Below are 16,227 nucleotides of genomic sequence, written 5' to 3'. Positions count from 1 at the left end.
AAAAAGAGGGGTGGGGCTTGTAGTAATGGAGACAACAAAGAGAAAGAAAAAGATTTTAGCTATAAAATGCATGCCAAAGATGCTTTGGTAGATCTTCAACAAGATAGACATTTTAGCCTTGTACTGACGCATAAAAACAAGATGTCAAGTCAAGGGTAAGATAATTGCTATTTGTACAAGTAAATTCTACTGTAGTGAAGTTTTATAAGCTTTATAACATCTACTTCTAAGCTAGAGCTACTAACTGCATATTGCAATTCTATATATAGAATCCCACTTGAAGTGTGTTACTTCAAGGCTGATGCTGAAGGATTTATGGAGAGGGAGGATTTTACTGTTCTTGCTCCAATTGATACTCCCTTGAGTCAAAGCATTCTGCAGATTCCCCCACTAGCCTCTCGAGCCATTGAAGAAGACGCTCAATTTAATATTATTTGTCAGGGAGACAACTACAAAGCAAGTGAAATGTTGCATGCAGGCTGTTGCTAAATATGTTTCATACTTATCATAGGGTAAAGAGATTGATTTGGATCAAACTCCACTCAATGTAGAGCACATTGTTGCCTCCATGCACTCCAAAAGGGCTCCAATTCTATTTGTCACCAGGTGAATATAATCATTGTATCCATGCACTGCATAAACTATCCCATTCAGTGTTAAGAGAAGGCATGACAGTGGTATCTCTGTGGAGTACGTAGAGCGCAGCAGGACACTGCACAGACGACCATCTGTATCGTCTAATATGCTGAGGTCTGTCCTCAAACCGCAACAAGAATCAAGCTCATGTTCAAGTTCTAATGAAGAAACTGTTTCAATTCAAGAAGAAACATCCTCAATTGGTCCAAAATCCATGTCCATCAGCCCTGAACCATCACACAGTAATGAAGTCGAGGATGTCTTTGAAGACTCACCTTCATTTACTTACAGCCCAAGAAATAAATCTGATGTGCCAGATTTGCTCAAGCGCCAAACAATGAATTTGTCCAGTTCTCATAAACCTCCAAAGTTTCCATCTTCCTACACTCTAAAGCATAGCCTTACTAAAGAGCAGAGAAGCATTAGTGTGGATGATAAGGCTCAGGATAAGCAAGGCCGTGCCACACTATCTTCTGAGCCAATCACTGTCCTTACAACTGGAAGCAAACCATTTGTTCCTAGGGGGGAGAGTTTTTTGAGGAAGAATAGATTGGCTTTCAAAAAGAGGCGAGCATCTACACTGGACCTAAACGTTCGGCAGGTATGTGTATATAATAATAATGTAATTATAACACTTAAAAAATGCTTCCTAAATTGCTTCCTAAATTGCAGCTCACTATTAGAGTTTCTACTGACAGTGGCTATGAAATTGATATACCCTCTCACAGTAAGTCTTCTACCATTGAAGTATTTGTCAAAGAAACATATAATTTTCCAGGCCATCTAACTGTTGGTGAACTGAAACATACTATCAGCCACGAGCTATCGTGAGTTAATATGTATATAGGACTTTGTAATTATTAAATTCTCTGCATTAATAGATCTGTTGGGAAGCTGCCTGGAGCAGGGGGACTTGCTCTAACCTACAGCCTCGAAGACAAGGATGCCTCAGCAGATACGCACGGCGATGATGAGAGCATATCTCCACCTTCTGAAAAAGTGTATGAGCTGGTTGATGACGCACAACTACTGTATCCCCTCTTCACTAATTAATACAATGCTAATACTGAGAATGAGCACAGAGAGCGTTTCGATTAGGATGACATAGTAGATAATTATATATGATAGATATCCGTTAGATGTTTCCTTGACAGTTACTGTACCAGTATTAACACAATGTTCCTTCAACAATGTGATGAGGTCCCGGAGGTGTTGTCTGGCCTGAGGGTAGGTCCATTGCCAGCTCCAGTCCGCAAAGATTTGGTGACCATCTATCGGATCACACAACTAACGCAAGTAATTCTGGATGACAGAGTAGCAGAGCTTGGGGGAGAGGACATCAAGAAATGCACTGCTGTTGCTGCTCCAGACAAGCCTGAGATGGAGGCAGCTAGGAGGACTCTTCATGAGTAAGTTCTGTGTGTTGCGGTATACTGGTATATAGGTAATGAACTCTTGGTAATGCCTATACGTGTGTAGAGGAGCACTTTGCTTGCATGATGTAATCTAATTATAATAATGCATGCATCCCTATATACACCAACTCGTACAAGTGTGCATGTAACCATGTTGTTGTGCAATTAATGCTCTTGTAGCTTTGTGATGCAAGTGACTAGTGAGAGATCAACTGAAGATTACGTTCTTTCTGTGGATATTGCTAAAGATGCTGCTCCCACAACACTCATCCTCAAGGTGTGTTACTCTCAGTATGTGTTTTGCCATGGTTACACGTCTTCGGTTTATACAGGTGCCATTTAATAACCATGTACCAGTAACATTTCACTACAAGCAGGTTTTCTCCCTCACTAAGAAGATTAGCAGTGAGTTATTTGCTTGTTTATCTTTCAGTTTCTCAGTCAGTTCCTGCTAAATATTTTTCGTCACTATAGTTCACAAAACTGCCGACTCTGTTCTGAATGCAATTCACCACTGCTTGGTGGAATGTGATCTTATTAAGAACAGGTGCAAACATGAATATTAAGAATGTGGTGCCGTCCCTACACTTGACTCTTATTACCTTGCAGTGTTGAAGCCTACACGATGCAGATGTCTGGTATCAACAGCTATATCCATGGAAACCAGGAGCTAATTGCATTTGCTGACATTCGCCGGTGTGTTTGTCATCACACACTATTTATCTTTCAATAACTCTTCGTTGTGTACCCACTCTGTTTACAGCTGCATTACAAAGAAAGAGGCCATTCATATGTCAATTCTGATGAAACCATCTCCCCTGCTGTACGAGCCATTTGACATTAGCGTAAGTTTCAATTTCTCAATTAGTGATAGCACAATGTACACACGGTATCCCCCATACAGTGGTTGCCCTTGGACCCCCACAGCTACAAGCCCCCCCTCCAAGTGGATGTGAGCGACTCCTACAGGAGAGAGACTACCTCACTCTGGGAGTACCCCGAGGGCGAAGGATTCCAGTAAGCTACATGCATGTATTACTATCTTGTTGCCGACTATTTTTCAGTTGTTTCAATTTTGTTCCTTTTTTTGCAGCCTAAAACTAGTCAGAGTGGAGAATTTGCCATTTGATTCACCGAGGAACCTGCTCACAGTGGAGTTGTCCATCCATCACGGCTCTGAAATGATTCACAGTGCTCGCACTACAGAGTTCAAGACTCAGGACAGCTTCACCATGACTTGGAATGAAGATGTCACATTCATCATCCCATTCAAAGACTTGCCCAAAGTAAGCAATACTGCATGATGATAGCATAAGCAGCTTGGTACTCAACTATTGCAGGCTGCGAAAGTGATGGTGGTCATCCGGAACAGCAACTCGGGAACGTACTACTGGGGAATGATCAACATCTTTGATCACCAGTAAGTATTGACAGATTATTGACAAATGCTAAATAATAACCATTAAGGAGACCTCCCCATAGCTAGCTCCACTAAACAAATCTCTGATCTGCCCTGCACTAATACTGTTATCTGCACTCACAGAAGTAGGATTCGTTCAGGAGACAACATTCTTCACTTGTGGGAGGTAAAAGGAGAGAGGAATACAACTAAGTGGACCATCAGGAGAACGTCCTCTGTGTTCCCTGTGCCCATAGTTGAGAAAGAGAAAGAAGCATTTTCCTCCATTTTGTCTGGCCCTGCTGCCGATAATCCACACCCCAGTGCTGTGAGGGCCGTCCTCAACTTTGGGTCACATGACAAGTCAGTCTACTACCCATCCGTTTCCGAGCAAAGCCGTCGGTCCCTCTTCAGGTTTGTACTTCCATCAAATACTATTGCTGGTGTGGACATTGACAATGTTGACCCTTTGAATGCGTATGTTTCCATGCAGTCAGCATCCTGCTTTCCGAAATGTAAAGCTCAAGAAACACTTTAGCAAATACTTGGAGCTGAAGTTTAACATGAGACGCAACAAGAAACCATATCACGTACGTACGCTAATGAAGTTATCCCTAATTAGTATACTGTACGTCACATCTATACCATATTTCACTCTATAGAATCTCCCCGTTCACCTTGAGAGCATTAAGTGGGGAAGCCTAAAAGAGCGACTGGAGGTGTACAACGTTCTCGATACCATCTCAAATAAAGAGGAGACTGATGAGAACGGGACTGTGTCTAAAGACATTGAGAAGATACCTCTTTTTGTGAGTATTGTACTATATTATGGTTAAACTGATTTTGCAAAGTCACACACGAAATTTTGTTCGCAAATTATGAGATAGCATCATGATAATGCTTTTTTTGCAGGTTGCATTCAGACTACTAGACAAGGACTTTCCCGATGAGCAAGTGAGAGCGTTTGCAACAAAGATTGTTGAATATCATGTCAAGAGTGACACACTTGAAGACTACCTCCTGCAGCTGATTCAGGTATGCATAGCGAACTTAACTGTCCTGACAACACCTCCTTAATTGCTGTGTACATGCAGGCATTGAAGTTTGAGCACAATCACGACAGTGCTCTGGCAAGATACCTCCTAAAGCAAGCACTCGTGAACAAAAACATTGGCCACAAGTTCTTCTGGTATGTGCATGCATGTGCGTGGGGTGAACAACTTTCAGTATACTGATAGGATTCTATTATGTCATACAACGGCTTGTACATTCCTGCAGGTATCTTAGAGGTGAAATGCAGAGTCCACAGTACATGCTGAGATTTGCAGTGATTCTGGAAGCCTACTTGAAAGGTTGCGGAGAAGCCTTGCTTGTAAGTGTGTATTTGAAACGCCTAGTTGCTGCTTTTTCACTGTGAGCACACATTTTGGGCAGACCAAGTACATGGATCATGTGACCATGCAAGATAGCCTGGTGGCAATCGGGCAGAAACTGAAGGGCACCTACGGAAAAGACTCGGCCAAAATGCAGCAAGTTCTACCAGCTGAACTGTTGAAGGCTGAGCTGCAAAAGATCACCATTGTACCAGCATACAACCCCAGGTTACATACCATAATTATAGTGTGGAAATTGAATTTTAGTGCCATGTATATTTATTATGTCTGTGTGATGTCAAATACAGTATTTGTTTAGTTAATGTTTTTGTACATACAGACTTCGTTTGGGAGGACTGAGGCCTCTCCACTGCAGAGTGATGTCATCAGCCAAAGTAAGTGCTGAAGTGGATAATTGATACTGTAAATTGATACTCAGTCAAACAATACATTGAGAAAAATCCCTTGGCCATAATAGCCCTATTAGACTAAAGTCTAGTTATTCTAATCTGTTAATTTTTGTGTACAAAATCTAACATGATTGCCTAGCATGCAGGATTTATTTAATTAATTGCTCTATTAAATGTGTAGAAACCCATTTTTCTGGAGATGCTGAACGTCAACTCTACAGCCCTGGCAACAGATCCAGTTAGACTCATCATGAAGATGGGAGATGATCTGCGGCAAGATGTTATCACTCTGAGGATGCTCTCTCTCTTTGAGAAAGTAAGCTAGATCTGTTGTTTCCTTGAGAGTATTGTATGCATGCATGAGCAAGTATTTTCACCAGCTGGTACAGATTACAATTACATGCTCTGTCAATTCACCACCCGGCATACAAATACGTATAAACACTGTCTCGATTGCAGCTTTGGGAGAACGAAGGTTTGGACTTGAAGCTAATTCCTTATGGCTGCATGGCCACTGGTCCGAGGACAGGCTTTATTGAAGTCGTGAAAAACTCTAAAACTATTGCCGAGGTTTGTCATCTGTGTGTGGAATTTACAAATTCCGTGTATTCAATTCAACGATTTTATGAAATGCATAAGAAAGTCAATTGTTCATATTTAGGAGATGAAAGACGTTATAACAATTTCAGCCAAATACCATGGATTATAGCCCATGGTCCAAGGCCGAAAATGACAAATTTAATTTGTTTATATGGCCCCAACCAATTTTGTATTTAGACACATCATTTGAAAGGTCTCTTTCTAAGCTTTCATAAAATTAGTGCAATTGGATTAATGACACAAAAGTTATTGCTGTTGAGAGATTTTATTACACACCTCCCCCTCCGTTAAATTAATGGATCTTTTGTAGGTATCTGGTGTGAGAGAGAACAAGAAGTTGTTTGAGTGGATCAAACTGCACCAAAAAGAGTGAGTGAAAGAAATGTATAAAAAAACTGTGAAGTGTCATGTGTTAGCCAGTAACTTGTAGTCAGTATATAAGACTAAAGCTACGTGGTTATTCACTAACAGCAGTGCATAATAATGTTACTGTAGTGAGTTTGGAGAAGAAGACCCGGAGAAGTTGAAGGCAGCCATTGATACATTTGTGCATTCTTGTGCCGGCTATTCAGTGGCCACCTACATCTTGGTGAGTGGATAATGATGACAACGTACACTCGTATACTAGTTGTTTGCATATTACAGGGCGTTGGGGACAGACACAACGACAACATCATGATCACCACAGCTGGTAATCTGTTCCACATCGATTTTGGCCACTTTTTGGGGAACATAAAACACTTCATGGTAAGCACAATAAATTACTCGTGTGCTGATGTGTAATATCCCTCTTATTTGTAGACCTTCAAGCGGGAATGGGCCCCTTTTGTTCTCACCCCAGACTTCATATATGTCATGGGAGGAGTGGTAAGATTTCTAACTATTGTATGTGATACAATACAATGTACATTGTGTTGCTAAGCCGTATGATACTTATGGTTTCGTATCCATGCAGGACAGTGCCTCATTCCGCTTCTACAAGCACTTGTGCATCCGAGCCTTCCTCGTCTTGAGAAGACATGCTGACCTCATCATCAACTTATTCTCAATGGTAAGTCTGGACAGTCTTTTTGGGAGTTTTATTATACCCACACAACACTGTCTTGATTTTTGTTTACAGCCTAAATAGTGCATTTCTGCACACATGCAATGTCTCATGTGCACTACAGTAGCTTTGATTGATTAAATGTCTGTTCTGACCGGCAACACTAGATCTACTGGCCTAAGTTAATTATGTTCACTTGCCTCTACAGATGAGATCTACTGGTATACCTGAGCTGACGTGTGTGGAGGACACGGACTATATTAAGATGGCTCTGGCTATTGAGAAGACGGACACAGAAGCAGAGAAAGAGTTTCAGACAATCATTCAGAAATGCATTGACCTCAGATGGACAGTGCAGCTCATGTGGTACTTCCACAAGCTGAAATCTTATCAATCTTAATAAGACCTGAACTTTTTTTATATTTTTTTTATCTCATTACACTTTCATATATAATATTTATACTTAAACCTTATTAATTATATACAGCATGTGACATTACAGAAATAATTAAGACATACACCATAAATGCTGACAGACTCACTCCTGTTTCAGGAGCAGCTGGAAATCAGAAACAAACCATATGATTATTGATGTATATATATAATTATAATTATATGATGGCCTAAGCTAGAACCACCTACATGAATTAATTGACGATAGAAACTATTTAACATAAATAATTATAATTATAAGTTTTCTGAATCCAATTTTTGATCCACACTTTTAATTAATTGTTGCACACAACCAATCAATGATAAAATTATCACAATTAATAATTAACACAATAATGATTAAATAATTTAAACGAAACCAACAGCCCATCAATCAAATATCGTTCATGGTACATAGACGAGTCTCTATAGGTACAGTTCAAAGTCACATGACTATCACATGATCACTTCCTAGTGCCTTGTGGTGCATTGTTGGTCCGATAGTTTGCACGACCACCACCACCACCATTTTGAGAACCTCCTAGGAGTGTGTGTGCATGCACGGGGGATAAGCATACAGCAAGTCAATATTATAATTATACAGCATTGCATACAAATGTAATGGCAGTAGAGAAATAGTCTTGAAGACTATAACCCGCTGGCCGCCCACGCGCCTCGGGTTAACAATAATTCACCTCCTCTAGGGTTAACAATAATTCACCTCCTCTAGGGTTAACAATAATTCACCTTCTCTAGGGTTAACAATAATTCACCTCCTCTAGGATAGACAGCTCCTCCAGCTGTAGAGTAACCTCTGTTGTTGGTTGCATACCCGCCCATATTGTCATAGCCTCCTTGCATCCCTCGGCCATTACGATACATACCCCCAGAGTTCTTAGGACCCCCTTGCCCTGGACCACCACCTCTACGATTGCCACGCCCACCTCGAGGCTGACCTTCGCTGACCCTCACAGGAGCTCCAAGTTGCTGCGTGTAGGGGAATATGTAATCATGAGCTGTACCTATACAGTACAATAAATACTCACACTTGGGTATCCTGAGGAGGCGTCTCCCATGGCCACTCCGCCGTAATGATAAGATACAGGGGGCGTGGCAGAGTTAATTAGACCACCCCCCTGATAAGCGTTAGTGCTCTGATTTGGCTGACCTGTGGCCACGTCCGTAGCAGCGAGGTCGCTCTGAGCACCTGGACGAGTAGAATCAATAATTTATTTATGGGGAAAATATTATAAACAGAACAGCTGACTGCAATATGCAGCACAAATAAAGTAGCTGCTCTAGCATTGCAAAAATGAAATTGTGTATAACTATACTGTATTTTAGTTGTGGTATCACCTGACTGATTGACGGTGGTTGATGCCGGGTGTGGAATGATGTCTCCACCAGGGCCCACGATACTTAGTTTACTCATATCCTCAGTCGCCAGTCTCTCGTTGGTCTGGGGGTATTGAGAATACGCCATAGGGGGGGCCGGCCTCTGGGGGTCAGGGGAGGTTGGGAGTAGTGAGGGGGTTATATGAGTGCTGTCCAGAGTTGTGGGGGGTTGGGAGATAGCCTGAAGACTTCCTGTGGGGGTACAAACAATACTTAAACACACGTGTAGGTAATTTTTGTTGGTGAAAATTTCGTACGAACGACCCATTTAGTATTTTAACAAACATTCGTACAGCTCGGATAGTGACGTCGTTGAATCTATTGCGGTAGAATAATTTTGTATGATGCTCTTCAATACGAAAATGTCCACCATACGAAATAACCCGCTATATGGTAACTAGCATACGCAATTGTAGATTTGTCTAATACAGCAAGCGTTGCTCACCTCTGTCGACCTCTGAGTCATGCATGAATGAGAAGCCGTCCCCAGCGATGGGTTGGACGGGGGAGGGGCCTAGACCAGGAAATGTGGGGGATGGAGCTGAGGGTGTGTAACCTCTGCAAGGAAGGACTAGACATGAATAACAAATCAACAGATGCTGTGAGCTTGCTTACGTTAGCATGTCTGGTTGTATGACAGGCTCTAGTTCCTGTTGAATCTCTGTGGGGGGTGCATATAATGGCTCCATGATCTCCTCCCCTACGGGGGTGCTCCTCTCGTAACTACCCGTCTCCTCGTTAGCTGGTGTGAGATTGTCCTCTGCCGATCTGTAGTCTTCATCATCTGCCACGCCCTCTTCCTGTGACTCCTATGGTTGATTACATAATCAGGTATGGATGACAGAACACACTCACCTCATCATCTCCAGTGTCAGAGGCGGGGCGATCAAAGTAACCACACCCCTCAATCTTCTGGAAGAGTTCGTAGAGCTGCTTGTCTGGGTACATTGTCATGGACACTACAAACACGCTTACATTGTAATACAATGGTTGTATATACACCAGTCTAGGATACATGTTGATCCCAGGGCCTCTTTCCCAGACTGCTCAATGATCTGCTGGATAAACTCACTGGCACGCTCTAGATCATCAGCATAGCTACAAGAGAGACACACAGACTAGTATTGTCAGAGAGATGGATAGTTGGTGGGTACCTTGGGTTGGCCTGACGTGATGGAGTGAGTATCCCATACACCTCGTCCAGTTGGAACAGCTCAGACTCAGACAGCAGCTATGGACACAGGGACATGAACATACAGTGTAACCATCACCCCACCCCCTCACCAGAGCTCCATTGGTCCCTGTCCTGAAGTTGTCCTTGTCTTCGTCCCCCATGTTGGTGAGGAGGTCCTGTATCCTGAGGGTATACACCACAGCCTTACGCTCGGCCTCCTTCTCACTCTCTCGGGCAGCCAATCGATCAGCTTTCTGCTGTCTCTTCCGGCTTTTTTGAAACTGCATTGGGATACATAAACTTTGGAGAGGTTATTCAGGTATAAATGCGCACATACGTCAGATTGGAGAGTGGTGAACTGTTTCTGAAGCTCCTTGATGAGTTCCAGCTGTATCGAAACATCGTTGAGCTTAGCGACTGCGGCTATCTGGTCCGTGTCCAGTCGAGTGCCACTGTCCAATCCTTCCTTTAGACTCTCAAGCTTGTTCTGCAAGAGAGACCGCAACACATGTAAACATGTACGGTAACATGGGTACACCCACGGTACCTTTCGTTTCTCTAAATTTCTTTTTTTCTTGTCGACAATTGCCATAGCCACTAGTGCCGGGTCGCCCCCATCGGGCAGAACGGTTGGGTCCGGCACTACAGCTTTCTGACCTCCAGTCGATTTCTTCGGAGGCATGCTTGTATGTAACAGCTAGCTGCAGATATAAGCTCTGGGGACGTGAAAATGAAGGGATTATAAACACAATAGACTGTACACATATCATACATACAGTGTAAAGGTGTGTAACATGCATTAGGTACATTAGGAGGCTCACCAAAAGAGTTTCTTGAAGACAATCAAGTAGAATCTCGGCTACCATGTGGGTGCGTCACGTGCGGTAAATGACGATATACCTTTCCTATGTATAAATATCATATTATCATGGTGGACTGGACTAGCTGGCTAGCTACAGTGTACTAGCGATCATTCATACTCACTCTTGTCTAATAACTGTGTGCCTGTGTCTCAACCATCCAGAAAAACAGAAAATTCAATCCATTCCATAAAGATAAGGTAAGACGACATGAGACGCGTCATGACCACCCCTTTTAAGATATGTCCTTGCGACACCGCATGTTGTGTTCCCTGCAGGCTGACCGATGACGGGGGAGCTGAGAGCCAGAGAGCTGGCGCAGTATGATGACATAGCGAGCAGTCTGTGCGTGGATCCGATGGTCGGTTTCACCACTCACAAGATGAATCCCCGCTTCAGACACGTCAAGGGAAAGTACGAACACGGGTATATATAGACTGTGTTTATATAGGACTTTGGTTTATTTCAACGACTCTCTTATTCCTATAGTATGCATTGCATGTACAGTGTGTAGTAGACATGTTGATATTCCCATAAAATCACGTATCAGGTACCAGTTACCAGTTTACTGTGTGCACAGGTTTGGAGCTCTACAGGAGGTCATTAGACGCTACCATATAGAGGGGGACGAGGATGGAGCTTACGAGAGACTCGTCAGTGGGAACTGGGCAAGGACCTTCCTCATTGGGAAACAGAAGGGAACAGTCACAGCATTTAAGGAACATGTGAGTTGGTGTGGCCATGTTATGCAGCTCATATTTGTCGTTTGTTGAGCATACACACATACACAAAGACCTTTTTTTTAACCCTATGTGTTCATTGTGTGCCTGCAGTTTCTCCGCTACCTGCACATGTACGATTTTGACGCTGGATTCAAGATTGCCAGCTGCTCACGTTACTCATCAGAGAGCTGTGGGGCAAAGGTCGTCGTGACTAAGGAATGGTGAGTGTTCATGTACTCTTGTACATTGTCAGTCTAGCTATCGGTTCAATGAAAGCATGTGTTTGTGAATATTACTGGTAAGGTTTTGTTTATTTTGAGTGCCTATACATAGTTTGTTATTGAGACCTTGCAAAACACCCTACTGTATCACATCAAGTAGTCTTTGTTATGGTAACGACCCTGCATGTGTGCTGATCTTTACCTAGCTATACTAGCTGTACTCAATGCAAATGTTCCTTGTGTGTTGGTCTTTACTGACTGATGCATTTGTCACTTGTGCCCGTGTCCCTTCAGGAGTAGTGGAGAGTTGTTGACCAAGTTGTGTGGCTGCATCGCTGAGATGACTCGCGAGGAGGAAAAGAATTTCCTAGTTCCTGGTCAGAATGACTTTAGTGTCATGTTCTCTACTCGAAAGGGATGCTCTCAGTTATGGCTGGGGCCCGCAGCATATATTAATCACGGTGCGTACATCACATTTGAGCTTGTCACTTTATTTACTCCTCTCCTCCCCTTTTTCTGTAGATTGCAGACCAACTTGTAAGGTATGCGTGTACATGTACATGTACATGTATTGTAGTGTGCAATGTATACTGCTGTTACCATGCTCCCCCCTTGTATTAACCCCCCCCCCCTCATGCTGTTACCATGCTCTCCCCTTGTATGACCCTCCTCTCTTGTGTATATTGCTGTTACCACGCTCTCCCCTTGTATGACCCTCCTCTCTCAGTTTATACCCACTGGAAGGAATACGGCATGTGTTCGAGTGCTTAGAGACATGCAACCAGGTGATGAGGTCACTTGCTACTATGGGAATAACTTTTTTGGAGACAACAACAGCAACTGCGAATGCGTGACCTGTGAAAGGTAATCACCATATTTTGTTTACAAGTCTGTACTTATAAAGGGTTCTGATTGTTGATTAGTTATAATAGCCCTAGAGTAAGCTCTTTATCAAAGTTTGGGAACATTTTTGGCAAAAGAGGTATGGGTTGTTATGTAAGTGGGGGAAGATGCCAATTTTAATGGTTAAACGCATCATTTTGATAGAGCTCGCTCTGTGCTTTCAGAAAATGTTTCAATTGGCAGCATTCGAACAAGTTTATGCCCCACCCCTACCCAATGCAGGAGGTGTGCTGGAGCTTACACTAGTAGGAAGGCCTCTACTTCATCTGAGCAGAGCAGTCAGCCGCCCACACCCTCATCGTTGACCTCTGAACCACCCACCACTACACCTGCTACTCGCTACTCTCTCAGAGAAACTGAGAAGAGACTCAAACGTCAGCAGCCAACCCAAACAGCTCAGGGTGAGTGTAATCATAGTCAGCTGACACTGTGTATGAATGTGCTCTGTTTGTACCTTGTCGCACGCACACACACACACACACACACACACACACCCACACACACACACACACACACCCACCCACCCACACACACACACACACACCCACACACACCCACACACACACACACCCACCCACACACACACACACACACACACACGCACACACACACACACACACACACTTTAAGGTTAGGTGTAGTGATAGTAGTATACTAAGGAGAGAGAAAAAACCTAGCCAAAAAAAACTCATGATCGAGCAATCACTATACCGTAACCTTAATGCAACATGTACTTTTGAAGGTCTCATTTAATGTTATTGTAATGTACTACTACTCCTAACCTCAGTTAATTCATATCTCTCCCTGTGCAGATGATGAATTTCCGGCGGCTGTTGAGACGGACCCTGGACCACCACTGAGGAAAAGACTGCGCTCACACAGCCAACCAATGGACACCAGCGTCAGTGCCCCCACTGTCCCCTGTCTTAGAACACTCAAAGTACGTAAAACTGGAACAAACGGCTGGAAAATTGTGTCTAAAGACGACAAGAAAACAGTTGTTTTGGGGCCCTCCCACACCAGATCCACATCGATGCCCACTGCTAGTAAGAGAAAGAATAGAGTGAAGACCATCCCTAAAAGAATTCTCCCTCGAAGAAGTGGCTCATTTGTAGGCCAGGTACATCCTTTCCAGGGATACAAGCCACGATCGAAAACGAAGCGCTCCAGGACCTTCACCGAACCAAGCATCACTTCTAATGTAAAGCAGGAGCTCACCTCCCAACAGTCTACAGTAGTTACCTCTCTCCACAAACGGTTAAGATCGCTAAAACCCTCTAATAAACCATCTAATCGAAAAAGAGACAAACAATTGAACGAAACATCACATGAACTAATCGAACCATTGAACAAACGAGTTAAACCATCAGATGAACTATCAGATGAACGATTGAACAAACTAGTCAAACCGTCGAACGAAACATCACATGAAGCAATCGAACCATTGGAACTATTAGATGAACTATCAGATGAACTAACCGAACACGAACCATCAGATCAAGTACATGTACATGTATCAGATGAGTTAACTGAACCATCGGACAAACCAGCGAAGTCCTCGGAAAAACCAGTCATCTATTTCACTACCATCTTCTCAGCCAATCCGATTGTCACTCGCTCTCGAGCTAAGTCATCAGATGTTCAAACGATTAAAGTATCTCCACGCTCACGAGCAAAGAAACGCAAGACTCCTCCCGATAGCATATCCCTAGCCACCCCCTCGGCCACCACCACACAAGACCTCTTCTCCCCCACAAGCCAGGTTGACATCAGCATCGAGTGTCGCACCAAGAAGACAATGGGAGAGTTTGTCACCGGGGGGAGTTCGTTCCTCGCATCAAACAACGTGGTCGTGTCTCTTAAGTTCATGGAGGACGGTGAGATCAAGACTGGCACAGAAGAGGCTCAGAATCTCATACTGCACACTCCAAGAGCCGAACGTGTGGCCGCTATCACCATAGAGACCGGTACCTATGACGACCAGAAGAAAGTCGAGATTAATTTGCTCAAATGATATTTTCCCTCTTATTGACTGTGTCAATGTGTTGTGTTAATTTATTATGCATCCCCCATATGCTTTATTATCATTCGATTTTTTTATTCTCATGATCAATCATTAAATGTTTTGATTATTAAATTTCATATAAATTAGATATGATAACATGGTAAATATATAGGCTAGCCTAGATACACATACTGGCTCATATCACAAACTTCTACTGGTGCAATGTCAATACTGAGTTTCTTAGGTAACGGTTTAGGGTTTCTCTTGTCCAGTGGTGGTGGTTCAACGCTGGGATGTTTTGCCACCAGGTCTTTCATGCGTCTCCTCAACACTAGGGCCAGTCGTGACTCTAGCTCCTCCTCCGGGGAGTAATAGATGTATCGATCGAATCCCCCCAATCTCTCGATCTTCCTCTGTAGACCTAGTGTGGCCCTCACTCTCAACGTTTGACCCAGTATAACACTGCGATAGGTTCGCTTGAATCCAGGGGCTGGCAAACGAACGTATTCTTTCCTGCATGAGAATAATACATTATAATATTGCAGTGGTGTACCACACATTTATCAATCGTCAAAGGTAACCACACACACTCTCACACAAGACCATCCTTACTTCGGATTCATTACTGTGAAGGGCAGTAGGTCCCTCACTGACTCAGGGCCTCTCTGTACAGCCTCAAGGGAGGGCATCTTCGACCACAACCGTCTGATCAACAGTACTGTTCCCAACACCACCATGTTTCTGCTGCCATGTACGTGGGTGTCACTGTAACTGGGTGGAGCCTGGCTGCAGCTATTGACTCTAAGAATTATTAACATACACTACAGAATAAGTGTAACTACCTCACACATGGCATGAATGGTATCGGGCCGGCTTTACTCAGCACAAGCTTTCAATATTATAATAATATATATTACTGTACTCCCCCTTGCGATGATCATAAATCTCTCAATAATTATTATTATAACATGGGAAGATGAATTACATGAACATGACATAAACTATATAAATGCCTATACAGTCTGTGTAGTGTCAACGGGTGGCTTAGGCAGTCTCTTAGCTTTGCGAGGAGCCTTCACCTCCGGGCACGTCTGCAAGACAGCACACAGTCTTTGCTTAAGGGCCATGCCTAGTTTAGAGTTCAGTTTAGCCTCGGGGGTGTGGTAAATGTACGCATCAAAGCCTCCAGCCTTGTCAATACATCTCATGGCAGCTGTGGTCACTCTCAGTGTCAGACTGGTGTCTAGGACATCACTGTAGTAGTTCTTTTTCTGAACATTGGGGTACCACGCACGCTTTGTTCTGTGTGGTGTGGTGTACGGGGTTACTACTAACAAACGTATTTCACCTTGCAAATAGTCAGCACTGTTCATTTAATATTGTCAACTCACTTCTTGTTTGAGAAAGTTATCTTGACTCCATTCATGATCCCCTTCCCTGCATACAGCCCTCTATCAGCTCCTCTAGGGAAGGCCTTTAACAGAGAGAGGCCCAGTAGAACCATAGCTAGCTGGCTACCAAGCTATAGACGACTAACACACAGTTAATTCAGCCTAAACTTATCAACTGTGATCCACTCCACGTGAAATTTATTGTTTTCAAATTTCATACCAGATCAAAGTTATGTTGGTAGATCT

General features: G+C 43.2%; 4 protein-coding genes across 8 annotated transcripts; 2 read left to right on the top strand and 2 right to left on the bottom strand.

The window, feature by feature from the left end:
• Nucleotides 1-7: 7 nt before the first annotated feature.
• On the top strand, nt 8-7,369 carry LOC135346818 (phosphatidylinositol 4,5-bisphosphate 3-kinase catalytic subunit gamma isoform-like). Of its 2 annotated transcripts, XM_064544561.1 has the most exons (32): nt 8-155; nt 270-456; nt 512-606; nt 655-1,237; nt 1,309-1,363; nt 1,415-1,463; nt 1,518-1,667; nt 1,803-2,045; nt 2,232-2,328; nt 2,384-2,456; nt 2,526-2,598; nt 2,661-2,747; nt 2,815-2,896; nt 2,956-3,068; nt 3,145-3,337; nt 3,392-3,471; nt 3,595-3,864; nt 3,944-4,040; nt 4,113-4,259; nt 4,363-4,485; nt 4,545-4,639; nt 4,729-4,822; nt 4,885-5,051; nt 5,164-5,218; nt 5,415-5,549; nt 5,693-5,803; nt 6,144-6,202; nt 6,329-6,422; nt 6,479-6,580; nt 6,635-6,700; nt 6,789-6,884; nt 7,087-7,369. In XM_064544561.1, exons 1-32 carry the CDS (start codon nt 67-69, stop codon nt 7,276-7,278), a joined length of 4,152 nt encoding a protein of 1,383 aa, XP_064400631.1. In that variant the 5' UTR covers nt 8-66; the 3' UTR covers nt 7,279-7,369. The 2 variants fall into 2 exon arrangements, with proteins under 2 accessions (XP_064400631.1, XP_064400632.1); XM_064544562.1 differs by lacking the exons at nt 6,479-6,580; nt 6,635-6,700; nt 6,789-6,884; nt 7,087-7,369 and having other exon boundaries at nt 6,308-6,398.
• Nucleotides 7,370-7,572: 203 nt separating this feature from the next.
• On the bottom strand, nt 7,573-10,786 carry LOC135346820 (caprin-1-like). Of its 2 annotated transcripts, none has more exons than XM_064544566.1 (13): nt 10,701-10,786; nt 10,427-10,595; nt 10,217-10,366; nt 9,990-10,160; nt 9,860-9,936; nt 9,721-9,803; nt 9,561-9,643; nt 9,321-9,514; nt 9,151-9,263; nt 8,667-8,897; nt 8,357-8,517; nt 8,084-8,297; nt 7,573-7,851 (listed from the first exon to the last, which is right to left on the bottom strand). In XM_064544566.1, the coding sequence occupies exons 2-13, from the start codon at nt 10,559-10,561 to the stop codon at nt 7,775-7,777; spliced, it is 1,689 nt and encodes a 562-aa protein (XP_064400636.1). In that variant the 5' UTR covers nt 10,562-10,595; nt 10,701-10,786; the 3' UTR covers nt 7,573-7,774. The 2 variants fall into 2 exon arrangements, with proteins under 2 accessions (XP_064400636.1, XP_064400637.1); XM_064544567.1 differs by having other exon boundaries at nt 9,321-9,505.
• On the top strand, nt 10,773-14,736 carry LOC135346819 (histone-lysine N-methyltransferase KMT5B-like). 2 transcript variants are annotated; one of them, XM_064544564.1, is made up of 9 exons: nt 10,773-10,939; nt 11,018-11,153; nt 11,320-11,464; nt 11,573-11,682; nt 11,977-12,143; nt 12,205-12,224; nt 12,410-12,546; nt 12,808-12,986; nt 13,398-14,736. In XM_064544564.1, the coding sequence occupies exons 2-9, from the start codon at nt 11,026-11,028 to the stop codon at nt 14,597-14,599; spliced, it is 2,088 nt and encodes a 695-aa protein (XP_064400634.1). In that variant the 5' UTR covers nt 10,773-10,939; nt 11,018-11,025; the 3' UTR covers nt 14,600-14,736. The 2 variants fall into 2 exon arrangements, with proteins under 2 accessions (XP_064400634.1, XP_064400633.1); XM_064544563.1 differs by having other exon boundaries at nt 11,018-11,165.
• On the bottom strand, nt 14,695-16,203 carry LOC135346821 (uncharacterized). 2 transcript variants are annotated; one of them, XR_010398111.1, is made up of 3 exons: nt 15,982-16,203; nt 15,203-15,892; nt 14,695-15,103 (listed from the first exon to the last, which is right to left on the bottom strand). XR_010398111.1 is itself a non-coding variant. In XM_064544568.1 (2 exons), exons 1-2 carry the CDS (start codon nt 15,325-15,327, stop codon nt 14,764-14,766), a joined length of 465 nt encoding a protein of 154 aa, XP_064400638.1. In that variant the 5' UTR covers nt 15,328-15,368; the 3' UTR covers nt 14,695-14,763. The 2 variants fall into 2 exon arrangements, 1 of the variants encoding a protein (XP_064400638.1); XM_064544568.1 differs by lacking the exon at nt 15,982-16,203 and having other exon boundaries at nt 15,203-15,368.
• Nucleotides 16,204-16,227: the final 24 nt, after the last annotated feature.

The sequence above is a fragment of the Halichondria panicea genome, chromosome 13 (assembly GCF_963675165.1).
Source record: "Halichondria panicea chromosome 13, odHalPani1.1, whole genome shotgun sequence".
NCBI lineage: Eukaryota > Metazoa > Porifera > Demospongiae > Suberitida > Halichondriidae > Halichondria > Halichondria panicea.
The sequence above is the reverse complement of the archived record's forward strand: the minus strand, read 5'-3'. Positions and strand labels throughout refer to the sequence as shown.